Below are 22,233 nucleotides of genomic sequence, written 5' to 3'. Positions count from 1 at the left end.
GGGGGGGGGGGCGCATTGTGTGGTTCACCTCAGGTGCCAAAATGTCTTGGGTCCTGCCTGGGACTCCCCATCTGGATCAGGACCCTAGAGTATGGGAAGAGGGGGACTCTAAACTTTTACCCCTTACTGCAGTTCTGATTCAGATCAGCTCTATGATGCTTGCAATATGCATTGCAAAAATGTTTCTTTTAAAATGGATGCGCTCTTTTCCTCCTCTCTTCAATGCATATTTTGTTTGTGGGGGGTGGCGAGGTGGCAATGAGGATCACAGCCAGGAGCAAAAGATTAAAGTCACACACACCAGCCCCTTCCAATTTGTGAAAACAAATTCTGCATTCAAGGACAGAAATATGAAGTTATGATCACGTGTTGTTTTCCCCTAAGTATGTTACTAATCCGATCTCTTGGTTTATCTTCATTGCTCAACTAAGGTGAAGCAGCATATCTATGTCTCAGTGCTTCTGAAAACCAGTAAGACAAAGTCATCACTGACTTTGTAATTGATTCTGAGCCGATATATTAGGCTCTATCTGCACTATAAATTTAAAACAGTATCGTACCATACCAACAGTCATGGGTTCCCTCAAAGATTCCTGGGAACTGTAATAATAATAATAATAATAATAATAATAATAATAATAATAATAATTTTTTTATACCCCCCCATCTGGCTGGGCTTCCCCAGCCACTCTGGGTGGCTTCCAACCAAATATTAAAATACAGTAATGCACCAAACATTAAAAACTTCCCTAAACAAACTGCAGTTTGTTAAGGGTTCTGTGAGACCCCTCTTCCCCAAATTTCTCTGGGAAGAGTGATTTGCTGTTAACCCAACTGTAAGAATTGTAGCTTTGTGGGTTGGGGGGAGGGATACAGGTCTCCTAACAACACTCAGTACCCTGAACAAACTACAGTTCCCAGGATAATTTGGGGGCAGCCATGACTATTTAAAGTGGCGTGATACTGCTTTAAATGCACAGTGTAGATGGTCTGGTGCATCTTGTGTTTTAAAGCTGTAATCCTCCCTATTTGCTTCTCGCCCACCTTATATTTGGCTCCTGGTGTCTTTAGGGTCGCATCTTCCGAAACACTGCGTTACCTGGCATAAGTCCAGTGGAAAGATCTGCTCTATACATAGCTGCAATAGAAACTCTGGCCAAGCTACACTCATTCAATGTGAATTCACTGGGACTCCAAGGCTATGGAAGAGGACCAGGTTACTGTAAGAGGCAGGTAAATGATCTACAAAACCTTTCCAATGTTTCAGCCTCATCGTATCACTTTCTTCACCAGTAATATTTTCTTTGCCATTTACAGAGTGACTGACTTCCCTCCACACACACACATATCTTATTTTATTTTATTGTTTTATTGTTGTTGTTTTTTTGGTGTCAAGCAAAGGATACGTATTTCAGCTCTAAACAAGAAAGTTAGCTTTCTGCAAGTCTTGGGCAATATTTAAGTGGCTGGTGCCAGCAACTAATGGAGCACATTTACAGAAGCAGCAGCAGCAATGGCCAGAGATCAATGGTCATTTCCAGTTTGATTTAACTGCAGCTGCTGATCAAGCAAATAGGTTTCCTGCAGGTCTCTTACACTTGCAGTTCTGCTTACACAAACACACCCCAACAGTGTTCACTTTGCCCTTTCTTTGCTCCTCCTCCTCTTACTTCACGGCTGATGTTCCCATTATCAGTTTTCCACAACAGATCACACCTTTACAACACCTGTGCTTCTGACTCTCATTAAAAAAAAACCCATTTGAATTGTGCTACTCATTTGCTGTGTGAGGAAGTGTTGCCTTTTGAAAGAAGGAAATAAGGCTATGAATTGTATGGATTAGGATAGTGGTCCCCAAACTTTACCCCCCCACGGAGCACTTGAAAATCGCTGAGCGTCTTAGCTGACCACTTAACGATTTTTCTTCCTGTTGCAGCAATTGTAATTCACTCCGCTTGATTATTTTAAAGGTTTTTTGTTTTGATTTTTTGCTTCATTGGTTTCTTATAAATTGCATTTTATCCTATAACAAATACAAAAAAATGCAATACAGGAAATGAAAGAAGCAATAAAAATTAACTAAAAATTGATTATGATGGATGTGCCCTCTTTCGTCTTCAATCACAAATCCATAGACACACTGCAGACTGCCTGAATGAAGTCCATGATCCACATTTTGGGAACTCCTGGAGTAGGATCCAAAAAAGTCTGCAATCTGCTTTTGAAAGCAATATTGTGATATAATCCAAAAGAGCCATGGGAAAGTCCCGTAGCGCAAACCTTTCGTCTGAGCTTAAGCAATTTATTTTTTGATCACAACCATAACATTTTCCCTTCAGTTAGGCCTCCGTCTAACATATATTTCCCCCCATCCCTTACTGATTTTGTTTTCAGGTATCAACTTGGAGAAGACAGTATCAAGCAGCTGCTCATGCAAACATCCCAGCTATGGATGAATTGGCTGAATGGTTAACCAGCAACGTGCCTGCTGGCGATACTGAAGAAAAGTTGGTCCATGGAGATTTTCGATTAGACAACATCATATTTCATCCAACAGAGGTATCATGCATACGGCTTCAGTTAGGCTTGTAGCATTTCCAGGACTATGTGCATAGAGCCCTGAGATAAAAGTAGTCCCTCTTATTTCTGTGTGCTTCGTAAGATAGTGCGTTTTCTGCCTCTGGGGAAGATGTCCAAATACTTTTGTGTGTCATCAGAAGCAAGTCATGGTTGACATTGCTCTATTGGTTAGGCACAATTTGTTTAAATTTGTCACCAGTGGCTACTCTGAAAAAGGATTGGAATGAAAGAAAGAAAGAAAGAAAGAAAGATCAGGCTATGGAATGCTTTGCAAATGATACAAGAATAAAGGAGTCTGTTAGAAGGGGGGACATTTCCACTCAAAGATTGGATGGTGTTGAGGGTGACTCGTGCAATTGGTTTCCAATTCTCTAAGAGTATGTCTGCATAATCCTTTTTGTCGTGTCTCAAATTTATTTATTCCATAGGTTTGAGTCAGTTTGGTGCCATTACCCTCATGGATCATTCCTTCACCATATTACATAAAAAAGGACTTGAAGGACAACCCCTCCCCATATAAACTGTCCCAGACTATGTGTTCATAATCTGAGGCCCTTATTTGTGTGTCTTCTGCATCCGAGGTCTGGAGGGCCTTCTCTGTAGTGGCTCCCAGTTTGTGGAATGCTCTCCCCGGGAAGTTTGCCTAGAACCTAAAATATATATAATGAAAATGTTCCTCTTCAACTAGGCCTTGGGCTGATTAATATTCTACAGCCTTTTAAATGTGTCTGAGGGAAGAAGAGGTATTACTTGGCTGTTTGGTTTTACTGATTTACTTGTTTTTAGACAATTATGAGAAAGGACATTGATAACAATGTTCCTCGCTGAAGGAGGCCTCTTACTGCTCCATTAGGTATACAAATGTCTTTAGATTTAGAAAGGAACACTGAATTATATTTTATATTGCTAATAGAATAATAGACTTCAGAGATGTAGATAGAGATGTTGTAATACTGAACGGAGTCAGCAGTCATAGGAATCGACCTCCATGCTTGGGAAGCTTATCTGACTTCTTCTGAATGACATGTTGTGACAGAATGTCAGGGGAAAGGACAGTGTGAAATAAAATGCTTCAGAATGAGGGGAGAAATTTAAAATCTGGGCAGTTGAGCTGTAACCTCTAGGCGTATCTTGCTCGTGGTTTGAACCGAGCTGAGGAAACCAGTTGGGCATTAACCCAAACAGTTGGTCATTAACCCTGTAAATAAATTCACATAGTTACATAACTACCCGGTGGGAGGGATCATTCTAAAAAGAGCCCTCTAAAACTCCCCTCCAGCATCTCTGTGCTACCTCTTTTGTGAGTGAAAGTTCAGCCCTTTTTGCGCAAGGAACAAGTTACGCAACACTTGTAGAATAAAGTCCAAATCTCCGCTTCGGTCTCATGACCATAACGACAAGTCAGTTCAGGCTCTGCTCTGCAATCGTCCCCTTAAGTGCAAATTCTTTCCACAAAATACTAGTCCGGTAAAGTAGCAGCATGTTATACAGGACACTGATACAAAGGTGGTGGTGGTTTTTTTTTTGCAATTCTTGCTTGTTTCAGTGGACCTAGCCCTTGCCTAGTAGGCTGTGCCTCTAGTTCTGAGAGGTTTTACTCAACCTTCCATTGCAACACAGTAATATCCTTATTCAGTGTGATGCAATTATTATTATTATTATTATTATTATTATTATTATTATTATTATTATTATTATTAATACCCTGCCCATCTGGCTGGGTTTCCCCAGCCACTATGGGTGGCTTTCAACAGAATATTAAAATGCAATAGTCTATTAAACATTAAAAGCTTCCCTAAATAGGGCTGCCTTCAGATGTCTTCTAAAAGTCTGGTAGTTGTTTTTCTCTTTGACATCTGGTGGGAGGGCATTCCACAGGGTGGGTGCCCACTACCGAGAAGGCCCTCTGCCTGGTTCCCTGTAACTTGGCTTCTCGCAGCAAGGGAACCGCCAGAAGGCCCTCGACCCTGGACCTCAGTGTCCGGGCAGAACGATGGAGGTGGAGACGCTCCTTCAGGTATACTGGACCGAGGCAGTTTAGGGCTTTAAAGGTCAGCACCAGCACTTTGAATTGTGCTCGGAAACGTACAGGGAGCCAATGTAGGATTTTCAAGACCGGTGTTATGTGGTCTCGGCGGCCGCTCCCAGTCACCAGTCTAGCTGCCGCATTCTGGATTAGTTGTAGTTTCCGGGTCACCTTCAAAGGTAGTCCCACATAGAGCGCATTGCAGTAGTCCATTCCAAAGCAATTATTGGACACATGTGGGTGGGGGCTTGATACAATGCCAGAAAATAATGGGTGCAATCAGAACGAGCCCTGTGCTTGCATGCTTTGTGATTCTCTCCCCCCATCACTTCCAATTTGGTGGCAAACCCTCATTTGCTTTTGCCTTGATACTGGGCAAACGGTGGCATATGCAAACTGCAGTTTACAGGCAAACCAAGATTGCAAACCACAGTTTTAACTGCATAATAATTGCATGGTTTTGCCATTTTCTAAATCTCTTAACATTGAGACAAATATTGGGGTGGCTCCCGGCATCATGGAATCATAGTGAGAGACCCATAGAACCAGTCATTATTTTTTTAAAGTGACTCTTTAGAGATGGTAACACCAAGGTTGCAGGTTCGATCCTCCTATATTGCAGGGGGTTGGATTAGATGATCTTCAGGGTCCCTTCCAACTCTACAATTCTATGATTCTTTTAAAAAAATGACAAGGGTGGGGAGGGTCACAAAAAAACAAACAAAACCAGGATGCAGCCAATGGAACATGATTAGTTGCTGTTGTTTTACATGATAGATATAAATGCTTGTATGTAAATTCTACATCAGTATTTTGGAGTGGCTGCCTGTGTAATAAAAAGAAGCTTCTCAGAAGTTGAATGAATGGAAGCAGGGCACTGAAGATGGACTGGTGTTAATGGCCCCTTTATACTAGAGCCTTGTGTGTACGCTGGAGTCAGTGGTTGGGAACTGCTGACCTAATCCAGCCCTTGCAGAACTGGAGCCCTCCAGATGTTGTTGGGTTTTTTTGGGGGGGGGTTGGGAGTGTTTCCCCCCCCAAAAGATATTTATTGAAGTTTTTAAAATATAACAATGAAAATAAAAAACAAAAAAACAAAATACAAAATACAACATAAAAAACAGTTAAAAAACAGATAATTTTCCATACCATATCTTCCTTACGCTTATTTCCCCAGACCTCCTCATACCTCCCTTCTTTGTATTCCACTTCAATTTGTTAGTTCAGCAAATCCTTACCATTAAGCTTTTACCCATTTATAAACCTTTTTTTTCGTATCTCCTAAAGCATTACAGCGGGAAACCCCTTAGTTTCTATCCAACATCCTTCTAACATTCATTAGTTTTACAATATTTCTGTAAATAGTCTTTAAATTTCTTCCAGTCTTCTTTCACCAACTCTTCTCCCTGGTCTCGGATTCTGCCAGTCATTTCCGCCAATTCCATGTAGTCGATCACCTTCATCTGCCATTCTTCCAGAGTGGGTAAATCTTGTGTCTTCCAATACTTTGCAATGAGTATTCTTGCTGCTGTTGTGGCATACATAAAAAAAGTTCTGTCCTTCTTTGGCACCAACTGGCCGACAATGCCCAGGAGAAAGGCCTCTGGTTTCTTCAGGAAGGTATATTTAAATACCTTTTTCAGTTCATTATATATCATTTCCCAGAAAGCCTTAATCTTTGGGCACGTCCACCAAAGGTGAAAGAATGTACCTTCAGTTTCTTTACCCTCCAGGTGTTGTTGGACTACAACTCCCATCAGCCCCAGCCAGCTTTGCTGCAATCCAACAACACCTAGAGGGCCCCAGGTTGATGAATGTTGATCTAAACCTTTTCACCATTGCCACTGGTCCCCCCCCCCCCCCTGTATTCCTCTCTCTCCAGGCCCGTGTTGTGGCAGTGCTGGACTGGGAACTTTCGACTATAGGGCATCCTCTGGCAGACTTTGCTTACACTGTTTCTCTCTGGTTTTGGCCCAGATCCCTCAAACATTTGCAAATGGCAAATTTCCAGTATATAAACAATATTGCAGGTATGCACCCATCTTTCTTTATATGTTCTGTGCCTATGTATTGGGGGGTCACCAACCTTTGGGGACCAGTGAGCTGAATGAAGGTCCTCGCTAGAGCGATGAGAGCCACTGGCTACAAATTTTAGGGTTCCTTTATTATATCATTTCCTTCATGGAGAAGAGAAATGGATTTGGGATAAGGAATTTTTATAGTAGATACTGTCTTTCCACCGGGGTTCCTGCCCATTTCCACCTTGCAAATTAAGGGTTTGAAAGACTACCATCCTAGTGAAGAGGAACTGAGCTAGTTGTATTTTGTCTGCTCCCTGCCTTCAAATTATCTCCTAACATTATCTTGATGGTCTCCATTCAAGAGGTGGCATAGATTGTACTTGGCAACTAATTTTGCATGTGCTGATTTTTATGCAAGGAACTCAAGGTATGCCTGGATGCCTTTCAGGAGCCGAGGCTGGGATCAGACTGGTACCAGGGGCACAAAAATTCATGATGGGGTACCTCTTGTCATATTAGGTTATACCACTTACCTTGCATGTGCTACGATGTAGTAATAATCCACAGAATAAGTTCATATGGACACACACACCTTTGCACAACCAGACTTTTTTTGTATTAGAAACTCAATAGGGTAAAGGAAGTTCCTGCTGCCAGCTCCACGTGACTGGCAGGCAACAACACACGGCCTGAGCAAGTGGGATTATCTCCATTGCTCCTCTCTCTTTTTCCCACCCACCACCCCCACCAAAGTTTTTTTTTAAAAGGTTTATGTATGGGGTAAAGGAATTACCAACTGCCAGCTCCATGTGACTGGTAGGCAACAACAGCTCAGTGTATGCGTATGAGATGTGGGAGCATTCTCACATAAGCACTGCACGGGATACAACCTGTTAGTTATCTCAGTTGGTACAGCCTGAGACTCTTAATCTCAGGGTTGTGTGTTTGAGCCCCATATTAGGCAGAAGATTCTTGTTTTGCAGGGGCTTGGTATAGATGACCCTTGTCGTTCCTTCCAGCTCTATCTCTCTATGATTCTATGATCTGATAGCTATATTGCTGCATGAGAAAATAGATGCAGTACTAGTACAGTGGACGCTCAGGTTGCGAACGTGATCCATGCGGGAAGCACTTTTGCAACCCGCAGCATTTGCAGCCAGCAGCGCCGCATCTGTGCATGCGCGAGTTGCGATTCAGCACTTCTGCGCATCCGCCAAAACCTGGAAGTAACCCGTTCTGGTACTTCTGGGTTCGGCACGGTGCACAACCCGAAATTGCGCAACCCGAAGCGTCTGTAACCCAAGGTATGACTGTATATCTATTTACACCCCTGTTGCATACAATTAAGACAACAACAACCCTGTGTAACCGGCACACCAAAGCCAAATTTTCACATTATTCCGTATCAATTTCCTAGGAATTCCTTCAGCTGAAGAAGTGATCGCGACGTACTGTCGCTGCAGAGGTATCAGCACTGCCGTGCCCAACCTGAATTTCTTCCTTGCTCTCTCGTATTTTAAAGTGGCTTCAATAATGCAGGTAATAGTTGTGGCTATAACCTGCCCATTTTAAACATATTTTAAGTTTCAGGGAGAAATACTGCAAACCATACTCCTACATAATGTTAGTGAAGTTTTTTGGAGTTCAACAAGAAATTGAGCGTTACTTTGATATGCATATTTCCTAGAATGTGATCAGATATGTCTCAGGCATGTGTCAATCACACAATTCAAATGCCCCTTAACATTCACATGAACACAAAATTTAATAACTGGGTGGCAGCGGGGAACCAGTCTTGTTTTTGGTTCACCTTAAACACTGGCAGATCCAGCTGTGAGATTTTGCGGGGCTAGTTGAGATTATTACTACTACCATACTTCATATTTAGTTTTCCACAGCCTACAGGAGTTGGATTTTAGCCACCCTGCAGTGGGTTTGTGTCAGTGTCCTCAACACCCCAACATTTTAAAAAAATAAACAGCTCTGGGACATCAACAACATTGTCCTATACTGAACGTAACGAGAGAGAGAGAGAGACATTGCAGTTCTTTTGTAATTCAAGAAAACCTTTAATAAAAAGTATTTCAAAATAAAATAACAAAGGTCATTATATATTACTTTAGCTAGTAACAAACAACAGCTCTCCAAATTTTATATTTTATCAGTTGTTTCAGAGGCAGAATTGTTTGGCTGTTCAGTAGTAAGTGTTGTGCCATTTCACAATTTCTACATGACATATTGTTTTAGCAAGTGGGTTCTTGAATGAAATAAAAAGCCAAATCACATATACTTTTGTTTATATGTTCCTTAGGGCATCTACGCCAGATACCTTCAGGGAAATTCCGTTGCGGAAAACAGCCACAAGTTTGGCAGTATGGTGAAACCTTTGGCAGAAACTGGATTACTGGTATCAAAAAAGTAAGAATGGTTTATTCAGAATATTTTTTTAAAAATGGCAACGAGTTCACTCCAAAGCAGTTGAGGTCGTAGTGTGGGGTATTGCATGAGGAGTCGGGGAGATGAATTTGTTTCTGCTTTAAGGCTATGTAGCTGAAGAAAAATGCCATTACTGTCCCATCTGGGTTTTTCTTCTAGAACATCTTTTGCCACTGAGAGTCAGCCCTGTAGCACAGGAGAATTATTCCACCAGTCTAAAGAGGGCAAAGAAGTGCTTGAAAGGGTGAAGGATTTCATGAAGAAATATGTTTTTCCAGCTGAAATGGTGAGACATATGATGTAGCATATTCAGAACACTGGTACTAATCAGGCACAGATTGAGAGCCTAATCATTGATTAGGAACAGAAATGTGGCTGGATTTTGCCCTGGTTTATTAAGATTTCTCTAGTACAGTGGTGCCTCGCAAGACGAAATTAATTCGTTCCGCAAGTTTTTTCTTCTTGCGAGTTTTTCGTCTTGCGATGCACGGTTTCCCATAGGAATGCATTGAAAATCAATTAATGCGTTCCTATGGAAACCGCCTTCAGACCAGGTCCGGGGACAGTCTGTCCCCCGACCTCTTCTGAAGGCTGGGGGGGGGGACAAGGGCTTTTCTTCCCACCCCCAGCATTTTAAAAAACCCCGGGACAGCGGAGGACTTCTCCGCTGTCCGGGGCGATCTTAAAATGCTGGCGGGCGGCATTTTAAAATCGCCCGGGACAGCGGAGGACTTCTCCGCTGTCCGGGGCGATGTAAAAGCCCCTGGGAAGGCAGGCAGGGGGGACAAAGACTTTTGCCCCCCGCCCGCCTTCAGAAGAGGTCCTGGACCTCTTCTGAAGGCAGGCGGGGGGAGAAAGTCTTTGCTCCCCACCGCCTGCCTTCCAAAGCCGTCCGGGACAGCGGAGAAACGTGCTGCCTTTCTCCGCTCTCCCGGGAAGGCAGGCAGGGGGGAGCAAAGACTTTCGCCCCCCGTCCGCCTTCAGAAGAGGTCCAGGACCTCTTCTGAAGGCGGACGGGGGGCGAAAGTCTTTGCTCCCCCCCGCCTGCCTTCAAAAGCCGTCCGCGATAGCGGGAAGCGCTTCCCTGCTATCCCGGACTGCTTTTAAAATGCTGACGGTGGGGAGCAAAGCCTTTCGGCCCCCGCCGGCCTTCCTGGACCTCTTCTGAAGGCCGGAGGGGGGGAAAGGCTTTGCTCCCCACCACCAGCATTTAAAAGAGGTCCCCGGAGTTTTCCCTATGGGCTTTCTTCTTGCGAAGCAAGCCCATAGGGAAATTCGTCTTGCGAAGCACCTCCAAAACAGAAAACCCTTTCGTCTTGCGGGTTTTCCGTCTTGCGAGGCATTCGTCTTGCGAGGTACCACTGTATATGATTCAACAGTACAGTGGTACCTCGGGTTAAGTACTTAATTCGTTCCGGAGGTCCGTACTTAACCTGAAACTGTTCTTAACCTGAAGCACCACTTTAGCTAATGGGGCCTCCTGCTGCTGCCGCACCTCCGGAGCACAATTTCTGTTCTCATCCTGAAGCAAAGTTCTTAACCTGAAGCAATATTTCTGGGTTAGCGGACTCTGTAACCTAAAGTGTATGTAACCTGAAGCGTATATAACCTGAGGTACCACTGTAATGGCTTTACAGGAGTCCTTTTATTTTACAGTGGTACCTCGGGTTACAAACGCTTCGGGTTACAAACACTTTGGGTTACAAACTCCGCTAACCCAGAAGTAGTACCTCAGGTTGAGAACTTTGCCCCAGGATGAGAACGGAAATTGTGCGCCGCAGCAGCAGTGAGAGGCCCCATTAGCGAAAGCGCGCCTCAGGTTAAGAACAGTTTCAGGTTAAGAACGGACCTCCGGCATGAATTTAGTTCGTAACCCGAGGTACCACTGTATTATTTTATTATTTATATGATGCCCATCTGACTGGGCTGTTCCAGCCACTCTGGGTGGCTCCCAGCAAAATATTAAAAGCAGAATAAAACGTCAAACATTTAAAAATTCCCTGTTGTACTGGGATGTTTTCTGAAAGTCATAAAGTCATTTACCGCAGATGTGTGAGGGGAATATTGCTTCGCTATTCATCCAGTCTATTGGACTTCAGGTGCTCACGTTCACAATTCTGTGTCTTTATGACTCTTCCCTCCAATTACTCACAAACCATATGAAAAGCAGAGTAAGTAGCAATCTAGTGAAATGTACTGAGGGGGGAAAATGCACTGATGTGGCTTTATTGGCTATTGTGTGTTCTCTGTTGATGTATTTTATTTTCCTAGGAAATGGTGGAGTATTACGCCAGAAATAAAAATTCGCCAGACGTATGGAAAAAGCCTGCCGTGATTGAGAGACTGAAGGTGCTTGTATTTTTTCACTTTGTGGTGTTAATAATGGAAGGAATTACCTGATACAGTCCTGTAGCTGTGCAAATGTCACTTGAAGAATAGCTTATCTGATGCTTGGGGATCTTATTCCAATTAAAATGGCAGGTAAAGTTTTGAAGAGAAAGCGTAGTTTATCACCCTGATCCACAGGCCTGATAAAACGGCAACACTTTTGCTTTAAAGCACTTTAGGTCAATTGATTTCAACTGCAGGCAAGCCTAGGCCAAATTTCTTCTGCAGTTTCACAGGCTTACACTCTGGGCCGTTAATCATAGATGTTTTTGCTGAATAACACTGTGGAAAGACAGAAATCTCTGCAATGTGTAATTCTTAGTCTTCTGTTTCTATAACCAAGAAGGAAAAAACAATAATTTCACACTAAGACACCTAGTCACGAGTTAGATGCTCTGACTCATTTGGACTTCCTTAATGGAATTAGGTTGGTTGGAACCAGAGTTTAAAAACTGGTGTGTATATATATGAGAGAGAGAGAGAGGAAGGAAGGAAGGAAGGAGAAAGAAAAAGAGAGAGAGAGAAAATAAGTGAAGCTGTATATGGCAATGCCAGAACCAATAATTTGGCTTGGTGTTTTCTGAGTGCTGTCAATCAGATTGGCATTGATTTTATTGGGATTATATTAAAATACATATATTTCCCCAAATGCTGTAAGCATCCCAGCTCTTAAATTATTTATTTTATTATATTTAAGTATTATATATCCCACTTCTAGCTAAAATATTAGAATGGTCGTTCAGTGCCACCATGACTTGGCTGATCCCTCTTACTTCTCTCATCAGGAAAGGGCCAAGGCAGAGGGTCTCTGGAACCTTTTCCTGCCAGGGGTTAGTGGTCTTGGCCAGCTGGACTATGCCTTAATCGCAGAAGAGACCGGGAAGTGCTTCTTCGCGCCCAACGTGTTCAACTGCCACGCCCCAGGTCAGTGAATTGTTATGACACTCATACCAGGGATCGTGGAATCACAGAGCTGTAGAGTTGGAAGGGACCTCAAGGGTTATCTAGTCCAGCCCGCTGCAATGCCAAACGTGGGAATCGAACCCATTACCCTGAGATTAAGAGTCTCATGCTCTAACCAACTGGGCTAATCTAGTACCTGACAGGGAACCTTTCTCAGCTCAAGTGCCACGCTTTCTCCTGAGGGACCGCATGCCAGAGACAGATGTGCATTAGACCTTTGACTGGTTCCTACAGACACCATTTGCACACCCCTCATCCTACATCTAGGAAGGTAGAAGCATTTTCAGAGTTGAAGGGCACATTCCAGCCAGGCAAAAACACTCAAGGAGGGTGCAAAGCAGGGCTGGTGACAGACGTGACCTTGGGAGTTGTCCTGAGGGCTGGATAATGAGTCCTGAGGTGTTGCATCTGGCTCCCGGGCCTGAGGTTTCCCATCCTTGCCTCTATGCAGTGATCACTGTGTGTCTGATGGAGCGGGAACTGCAACAGCGTCTTTTCTGTTTGTCTCCCGCCCAGACACAGGAAACATGGAGGTCCTGCACATGTATGGGACCCAAGAACAAAAGAAACAATGGCTGGAGCCTCTCCTAGAAGGGAAAATAAGTTCTTGCTTCTGCATGACAGGTAATAGTTTCTTCTTCTCCTCCTAAAACTAAGGATTGTGATACGGTGCTACAAAAATCCTCCAATAGGGACTGCACTTCTGACATTTGTATTACATACAGAGAAATATAATGGTTTTAGTATTGATAGTCCACAACAGTTCCTCTGTAGTATTTTGCCAGGAATATCTTTTCTTTATAATTTACATCTGCTCCAATTATTATTTTTTGTACGTTTGTCTTATTTTTATACTGTTTTTAAATAATTTGAGATGTATATATGTTTTGTTATATAAGTGTGAAATTCAATAACCTGTAAGAAACATTGCAATAATAAAACAAATAGAGCTTGAACCAGGTTTAAAATATTCCCTGTCCTTCTCATCACCGTTCATCTTTCTACATCACATAGAATTGCATATTGATAAGAATTCTCAACTAATAAATATACGTCTACATATATATTTGAGCTCTTTGACATTCTCCTTAGATTAACTTAGAAACAATCTGAGACAGTGGTGCAAACCTATGGCATGTGTGCCAGAGTGGGCACTTGGAGCCCTCTCTGTGGGCACACGCGCCATCAGTCCATCTGCTCTGTTGCTGGGGGTTGGCCAAGTGGGCAGGAAACTCTCACTAGAGTTCCTTGGCCCCCCCATGCCGCTGTGAGCCAGAAACGGGTTATTTTTTGCTTGTGCGAGCCGGAGATTGTCTGCGGCGATTGGGCAGGAGATTATTGCTTGTTGTCGATTGGCTTCCTCTGTATTAGTTTGGCGGCTGCCTCCCCCCAAAAAGCTCAGCAAACCTAGACATTCCCCCCAATGAAAGCTCAACAACAGTGTGCAACCCCCCCGCAAAGAAGTTCAACAACTCAGGGGACTTTGTGTTGGCACTTTGCGAGAAATAAGTGGGTTTTGGGTTGCAGTTTGGACACTCGGTCTTTAAAAGGTTCGCCACTGCTAATCTATCTTCAGCAAAATAAATAGTAAGGCCACTTCCCAAACCAATCAAGAAGGACCAGGAAAAATGCCAACCAGTCTGTGTGGTCCCCAGAAGTGCGTTAAAACAACTAGGGGAACATTAAAGGTAAAGGGACCCCTGACCATTAGGTCCAGTCGTGACAGACTCTGGGGTTGCGGTGCTCATCTCGCTTTATTGGCCGAGGGAGCTGGCATACAGCTTTCAGGTCATGTGGCCAGCATGATTAAGCCGCTTCTGGCGAACCAGAGCAGCGCATGGAAACGCCATTTACCTTCCCGCTGGAGTGGTACCTAGTTATCTACTTGTACTTTGATGTGCTTTCAAACTGCTAGATTGGCAGGAGCAGGGATTGAACAACAGGAGCTCACCCCGTTAAGGGGATTCGAACCGCCAACCTTCTGATCAGCAAGTCCTAGGCTCTGTGGTTTAACCCACAGCGCCACCCATGTCCCATAGGGGAACATTAAGCAACATAATAAAAAGGTAAAGGGACCCCTGACAATTAAGCACAGTCGCGAATGACTCTGGGGTTGCGGTGCTCATCTCGCTTTACAGGCCAAGGGAGCCGGCATTCATCCGCTTCTGCAGACAGTTTTTTTCCGGGTCATGTGGCCAGCATGATTAAGCTGCTTTTGGCAGAACCAGAGCAGCGCACGGAAACACCGTTTACCTTCCTGCCGGAGCAACATAATGAAACCACATAAATAGACACATCATCTGCTGAGGGTGGTGGGGGCAGACGGACTGCCTTTTCTCCTTGCAGACCACTGATGCTGCTTCTATCACCTCTGCTTGGTGATAAAATGGGCTAAGTTAAATTCTGTTTTCAATTACTCCAGCTTCAGTAAGCCATGATTGGTATTTTGTTTGAACAGAACCTGGCGTCGCTTCGAGTGATGCCACCAATATGGAATGCAGCCTCGAGAGAGATGGAGACAGCTATGTGATCAACGGCCAAAAGTGGTGGAGCAGCGGTGAGTAAAACAAAGTTTTCCTGGAATGATGAGGTCAATTCCATCTCAGAATTCTGTCCTCCCTCCCATGTTTCCATATTGAATGCATGAGGACTAAGAAAGATGACTTTTGTTTTTTTCCTAGCGTCATGCTTGAACAGGCTTTCGCATTTGCATGCTAGATATTTTATCTATGGATTAAGTCACATGGGACTCCAGCATTAAGGTTTGCTCCTGAACTTAGGTGAACTGAAGTTACCTAAGGGCCTTCTCAAACTGAGTGTTCTATAAATAGTGGAGAATACACATTAATCGTGGTGAGTCTCAACGCTGTGCTGCGTACATGTAAACCAGTGTTTCCCAAACTTGGGCCTCAAACTGGTTTTGGACTACAATTCCCATCATCCCTGATCACTCGTCCTGCTAACTAGGGATGATGGGAGTTGTAGTCCAAGAACAGCTGAAGTTTGGGAACCCCTGATGTAAACCAGTGACTCCTTTGGAATATGTTTTACACACAAGTTGTTTAACAATGTGTGAAGCTACAGACGTATCCATCTTTTGAATCAGAATAGTATGGGATGCTAATTAGCTGATATCCCAAAACTTCTGCAAGGCAATAAGGGACCCTCCTGAATTTTGAGTTTGAAAGATTCCCCTATAAAAAAAACCCCATAGTAGTTCAGGGATTGTTTTATACACATGGTTCCTTTCTCTTCCGTTGAAGCTCTTTTATTGTATATAAAAATGAAGCATAATATATATTAATAAAATACAATAGGAATAACAAAACATAAGATTGTGTTGTGGGTGACTTAATGGAAATGCTGTAGGTGTCGTTACGTGACAGTTCTAATCGTATTAGGAAATTCTACCCATTAAGTCCTGCACTTCAAATTCCATTAGGTGAAGGAATAAGGTTCCCCCTGCCACCGAAAAATTACTATTTGTGTAAATAAGTGTTTAGGTGTATTCTTGTCCATATAAGTATCCAGATGCATTCTTGAGCAGCAACTGAACATGGCATCCCCATGTCTAGTACACAAGGCAACATGTACCCCATGTACTGATGCCATTAGCCTATGCGTTTTCTGGATTCCTGTTCCATGTAAATTATCTGGGTGGAGAAAACATAGCACAACGGCACCAGGATTTATAGCAGGGCTTGGGGGGGGGGGAAGCATTGATCCATTGGGGTTGTTGGACTCTGGCTCCCATCAACCCCCATCAGTATGATCAGTGGCAGGGCCGTCTTAAGCATATCCGGCGCTGTGGTGCAAAGATCCCGCTGACTCCCTCCCCTTTCCCAGAGTTGACCTTTTATTTAGGGCTGGAGGAGGCAGGCAGCAGCTGGAGGGCGGCTTCTCCGGTGAGGAAGAGGCAGAGGCTGGACGCGACACCTCCTGGCTCAGCTAGCCGCTTCGTGCCACGGTGGGCATGGCAGGCAGCACACCGAGCGAGCGAGGGCACGTGCGCCGCTCCCGCCAAGTGTCAGCTCGGTTTTTCCCCTTTTAGCCTTCTGGCGCCCCACAGAATTTTGAGCCTGCAGGCTAAAAGGGAAAAAACCGAGCCGATGCTCAGCAGGAGCAGTGCACGCACCCTTGCTCACTCAGCGCGCTCGTTCGGTCTTCCCTGGACTCTCATCTGGCACCCTCCAGAACCTAGTGCTCTGGCATCCTGCGCCACTAGCCTCGATGGGTAAGATGGGCCTGGTCAGTGGTCAGGGATAATGCAAGCTGAAGCCCAACAACAGCTTTCATTATCCCTGACCACTAGCCATACTGATGGGGGTGGAGTCCAGTGCTTCCCCACCTCTTCTTATAGGATGATTTTATTTTATATAATAAGAACAGGCTTGCCACTATCTTTCCTGAGCCATGCTTCTCAAGGAAAAAAACAGCCTTTAGGAAAATAGCTGTTGAGTGATTCTACTCCCTCTATCTCCTTGCTACTATGCAGGCTTATTTCCACTTGAACATTTCATTAGTTTGTATTATTTGATGCTAGAAATAATGTGCAGCATTTCCTGTATGCATAGATCAGCCCATTTAAACTAGGTTAGCAGAGAGCAGGTATGCTAGGTCCAGCTATCTGCTCAATTGGAACAGCTTCATCCTACCACGTGAAGCAATCACAATCAATATTCAGTTCTTTTATCAAGGATAAAAGCTTAAGCGAATATGGATTGCTTTCCTTCTCCCCATTTTCTAAATAGTGAAGCTACTGGTCTCTTGCCCAGAATCTTCATAGTCCACAGGAATTTCTTCATTTGCTGTGCTCTGCTGCCTTCTCCAGTAGCCGCAACGCTTTGCCATTTTGACCATGTGCATTCTGAAAGAGGCTCCCATAAAAAAATAAAGGATGGGGTTCAGGCAGCAGTGGAACAAAGCAATGCTGTTAGTCACCTGGAATACGATATCAATGGTTTTGCTTGTGCTGCAGTCTGTAATAAGCGGGTAGATAATGTCAATGGCTTTCCAAAGCTTGACGATGTTATAAGGCAGTTGCGTGACGATAAAGACCGACACCGCTGCAACAAGAACTTTCAGAGGCCGGCATTTTTTATCACTGGGGCTCGAAATGAGAGTTCTGGCCACAGCCGAGTAGCAAACCAGCATGATGAGGAAAGGCAGCACAAAACTCAGCAACATTTCTGCTATTTCGATGGTTACGTTAATTACGTTCCCCGTGCTTTGAGGAAATGCGGGAAAACATGTAAGCCTGTTGTTGAACTCCACGACTGTGTTAAAGACGAGTTCAGGAATGCAAAGGAACATGGCGGCTGCCCAGACAAGGAAAGACGTTTTGACGCATTGCTTGATGGCCCCTGGTTTAGCTTGGGATTTGACAATGGCTTTGTATCTATCGACGCTGATGCAGGCCAGAAATTGCATGCTAGCACTAAAGGTCATTGTGTAGATAGCGGACGTGATCTTGCACAAAGGGATACCTAGGACCCATCCGTGGGCGGCACTCGCAGCCCAAAAGGGAAGAGTGCAGAGCAGTAACAAATCGGCGATCGCCAAGTTCATGATGTATACATCCACCCTGGTCTTTAGTTTTCTGATGTAGGCGAAGAATGCCACCACTAGGGAATTCCCAGCGAGCCCAACGAAGAAAACGACAGAGTAGAATGCCGGTAGGAACGAGGTGATAAATGCTCTGACCTCACCTTTGTAGCAAAGCGTTTCGAAGGAAGCGTAGTCGAAAGTAGTGTTCAGTTCATAATCATTGTAGTGGTATCCTTCTGTTGAGAGCTCCATGGAAGAATCTGAAAGACAGGGTGGGGTGGAGGGAAGTTAATTGCACCCAGTGGATGTTAGTTTTCCAGGAAATTTTGGATTGGGGGAATTTCCTGTACAAATTAGGATGATTTCCATCTTGCCTCAGAAGATTTCTTGATGCCTTATGATGTGATTCAAGGATGATGATGATGATGATATATTATTTCTACCCCGCCCATCTGGCTGGGTTTCCCCAGCCACTCTGGGCGGCTTTCAACAGAACATTAAAAACAGAATAAAATCAAACATTAAGAACTTCCCTAAACAGGGCTGCCTCCAGATGTCTTCTAAAAGTCAGATAGTTGTTTATTTCCTTGACCTCTGATGGAAGGGTGTTCTACAGGGCTGGCACCACCACTGAGAAGGCCCTCTGCCTGGTTCCCTGTAACCTCACTTCTCGCAGGGAGGGAACAGCCAGAAGGCCCTTGGAGGCTGAGCGATGGGGGTAGAGACGCTCCTTCAGGTATACCTGGCTGAGGCCATTAAGGCTTCAAAGGTCAGCACCAACACTTTGAATTGTGTTCGGAAACATACTGGGAGCCAATGTAGGTCTTTCAGGACATGGTCTTGGCGGCCACTCCCAGTCACCAGTCTAGCTGCCGCATTCTGGATTAGTTGCAGAAGGAAGTGTGTTCGTTTCACTTTTGTTTAGTAAAGGGAGATAAATACCTTTTGTTACATCAGAAAATGTACTGAGATCCTAGAGAGTGATCTAATTTTACATGTTTATTTTACTTTTATTTCATAAAGAAAACTAAAGCATTTGAAACTGACACGCTTGCGTAACATTATATTTTTGCAGCTGGCATCCATTCATTGTTATGAATGAACAATGTGGGGAGGGGATTTTGTTCCACAGCATTGGTGGCATTTGGAAATAGATTTTAAATACTTGAATCAAAGACTCCAGACAAACGCTATAATCTTCAATGGCTCTTACCTGCATGCAGGGCTAAACTAAGCATTACAATGAATAAAGACATGGGTGTTGCTAAACATAGCACCTCTTCTCTCCCATTCCTTCCTTACTATTACAACAGCCTCCAACCATTAGCAGCCAACTCCTAGGGCCGAGTAGTCTCTCCCCCCCCCCCGTAAAATATTTGAGGGGGCCGGACCCCTCCAAAGTTAGTGGGCATTGCCATTCCATGCAACTGTGCACTGCAGCATGTGATCGTTTATGCAGGGTAGGGGTTTATTTGCCCTCCCCCCCATATTTTATTCAAGTTGGCACCCCTGGGAGCCAACGATGTGAAGTGGGACCATGTCATCAGAAAAACAGACTCTCAGTTTAGATGATATTAATTTGTTCCAGTGAGCAAAGACCCAGACTCACGCCAAAAGAAAATACATCAGAAAACTTATTAAAAGTAAATGGTAAAAATTGCAAATATGTACGATGAAGGCAATGTAAACGATGCATTTATGAACAATGATGCAAAATAAACAGTGAGCTATATAAAAAATGATTGCAGTATAATAATATAAACTTACAGCGAGACTAGTCCAGGCAGTGAAGCCCTGCAGCTTTCAAAATTAAGATAAGGCAGGAATGCCAAACCTGCGGCTTTCTTTCAACGGTTTCCCCTTGAAGTTCTTGATCCAAGTAATTAATTTCAGCTGAGTTGGCGGAGGACCCACTCCTGGGCTGTCCTTTTTGTTTTCCTGAAGCTGCAAATGAGCAAATGGATACAGGAAGTTCTTTTCTTAGATGTCGGCGGCTAGATTCCTGAGAGTCTCAAATTGTTCCTTCGTGCGCCCGAGTGAAATCTTCCAACATCTAACTAATTGTAGCCGGTGGGATTTCTTTCGCTGATCGACAAAGATCCCAAGTATATATTTTTTTGAAGTCGAAAAGTTTTCTCTTGACCTACCATGTGTGCCTGGGGATATTCCAGCCTCCCACTTTCCTCCATAAACAGCTAGGTGACTGCTGTGGCTGGTTGGAATGGCTGGTTTCCAAGACACTATAATACTTTTAACAGTGGTGGGCTTTGTTATTTTCCCCCTGGCTGCTTTAAATTTGGATTCCTGCATTGCAGGGAGTTGGACTAGACAACCCTTTTCCCTTCCAACTCTACAATTCTATGATCATCTGCCTGTCCCCTAGTAACCCCATCCTTTTATCTGTGTGCGTTTTATCCCCCTTGGCTTCTGTCTTTGGGCGGCACTAGTGCCATGGGATGTTTGAGAGCAGGATTTTATCTGTACAAATAAGAGGTTAGAGCACCAGGAGGGCTGCACCCTTCCAGTTGCAGGCAGAGCAATGGGCACAAATTTAACAATCAGTACAGTAGTCTTGCGTCCTTTTTGGGCACCCTTCAGCTGGGAAGGATGCAGCAGCACATGGCACCCTGTGCCCCCTCCCAAAACTGCACCTGGGGCAACAGCCCCCCTCCCAGCCCCTCCACGCTACGCCTCTGGGATCCCGCAAGGAAAAAGGGCCGTGAGCCTAGTAGTAGCAGCAGAGCACATGTTTTGGTCCCAGCTTTAATTCCCAGCGTCTCTCTCTTGTAAACGCCAGAGAGCCGCGGCTAGATCACATCTGTCCTGCACATCTAGAGCACTCTGATGCCACCTTAGCAGTCATTACTCCCCCCCCCAAAGAATCCTGGGAGTTGTAGTTCGTTAAGGGTAGTTCGTTAAGGGTGCTGGGAACGGTAGCTCCGCGAGAGTTCTCCCAACAACTCTTGGCACCCTTCGCAAACTGCAGTATCCGGGAAGCCACTTGAGGGAACACACACACACACACACACACACACACACACACACACACACACAGCAAAAGGTCACTGCAGACTGTTTTCTAATCGTTTATAAAAATGATAAAATGAAATTGCTGACCTGTTTTCCTCTTTTCAGGAGCTGCTTCATTGAACTCCTCCTGTGCAATGCTGTTTTGGTTTCTGACTCACAATTATTCTCCAGAACTACCCCGCCTTTCATTTCCATTCTCTTTCCTCCGCCCACCCTCATTTGCCAGCAACACTTGTGCTTTCCTGGAAAACATCTGTTTCAGTTGAGCCAAAGGGCAGCTCCGTTTGCTGGCTCAGCGTTGCCTTTTAACCTGAAAGACAGAAAAAAACTTTGTTGAAAACCCAGTTATTGGTGTGGAGTTTCGACAATGGGAATAGGATTGAGGTAGAAGTTTGGTCAGGGTTGCTAAGCGTATTTTAGCTCAGATAAGGGCTGTGTATGTACCATGCCTTTAAAGCACATCTCTCTCCCGCCCAGCTCCCCTAAGAATCCTGGGCACTGAAGTTTGCTGTTGCAGGGCTGACAAGTGGCAGTATGGCCTATAGGGCAGGTATCTGGCTTTAAATGGAGGGTGCCCCATTCCCCTGCTGCAGCACAACTGTCATAACACAGTCTGCTAAAAATTGTTTGCATGCCTCAAACTGGTATTTCAAAAATATACATTTCATGCATCCTAACAACCAGACCAACAAGTCAGTTAAGCCAGTTTAAATCTGGCTGGTTTGTGGATCATTTCAGGCAGCTGAATGTGTGGGATTTCCACCTTAAGCTGCCCTTTCCCGAATCTGACTGTTGGTCTATAAAGTCCAGTACAGTCATAACTTGGTTTTTGAACAGCCTAGTTCTCAAACGCCTTGACTCCGAAACGATCAAAACCTGGAAGTGAGCGTTCTTTTGGAAGCCGAACATCCAACAGGGCTTCTGCAGCTTCTGATTGGCTGCAGCAGCTTCCTGCAGCCAATCAGAAGCCGCGCTTCAGTTTTCGAAGATTTTGGAAGTCGAACGGACTTCTGGAACTGATTCCGTTCAACTTCCAAGGTACCACTGTACTGTCTGCTTTGACTGGCGGTTGGGTCTCCAGGTTTTCTTTTCCCATCAGCTGCTCTTTTTAACTGGGGACAGAATTTGCTTTCAAGTAAATGTGTACCTAGGAATGTTGTTTCTTGCTAAATGAGATGGGATTAGTATCACAGCCTTTTAGCCCAACCCTAAAACTGTTCGCTGGGAACTTGTCCATTTTGT

General features: G+C 44.3%; 2 protein-coding genes across 7 annotated transcripts in view; one reads left to right on the top strand and one right to left on the bottom strand.

The window, feature by feature from the left end:
- Positions 1-22,233, top strand: part of ACAD11 (acyl-CoA dehydrogenase family member 11) — a gene marked incomplete at its 5' end in the record, with an annotated part of 38,658 nt that overhangs the window by 8,054 nt on the left and 8,371 nt on the right. Inside the window, 10 exons of the mRNA XM_083468132.1 lie at positions 1,072-1,233; positions 2,395-2,559; positions 6,489-6,636; positions 8,045-8,166; positions 8,939-9,045; positions 9,223-9,349; positions 11,335-11,412; positions 12,237-12,375; positions 12,931-13,038; positions 14,873-14,971. Of these exons, the coding sequence (XP_083324258.1) occupies positions 1,072-1,233; positions 2,395-2,559; positions 6,489-6,636; positions 8,045-8,166; positions 8,939-9,045; positions 9,223-9,349; positions 11,335-11,412; positions 12,237-12,375; positions 12,931-13,038; positions 14,873-14,971 (1,255 nt within the window). The remainder of the gene's footprint in view (positions 1-1,071; positions 1,234-2,394; positions 2,560-6,488; positions 6,637-8,044; positions 8,167-8,938; positions 9,046-9,222; positions 9,350-11,334; positions 11,413-12,236; positions 12,376-12,930; positions 13,039-14,872; positions 14,972-22,233) is intronic.
- On the bottom strand, positions 15,657-22,229 carry ACKR4 (atypical chemokine receptor 4). Of its 6 annotated transcripts, none has more exons than XM_083468492.1 (3): positions 21,079-22,229; positions 19,729-20,046; positions 15,657-18,221 (listed from the first exon to the last, which is right to left on the bottom strand). In XM_083468492.1, the coding sequence occupies exon 3, from the start codon at positions 18,211-18,213 to the stop codon at positions 17,158-17,160; it is 1,056 nt and encodes a 351-aa protein (XP_083324618.1). In that variant the 5' UTR covers positions 18,214-18,221; positions 19,729-20,046; positions 21,079-22,229; the 3' UTR covers positions 15,657-17,157. The 6 variants fall into 6 exon arrangements, with proteins under 6 accessions (XP_083324618.1, XP_083324622.1, XP_083324620.1 ...); XM_083468496.1 differs by having other exon boundaries at positions 19,796-20,046; XM_083468494.1 differs by having other exon boundaries at positions 19,729-19,905.

This window comes from Podarcis liolepis, assembly GCF_965112155.1.
Source record: "Podarcis liolepis genome assembly, chromosome: 12".
NCBI classification, from domain to species: Eukaryota; Metazoa; Chordata; class Lepidosauria; order Squamata; family Lacertidae; genus Podarcis; species Podarcis liolepis.
The sequence above is the reverse complement of the archived record's forward strand: the minus strand, read 5'-3'. Positions and strand labels throughout refer to the sequence as shown.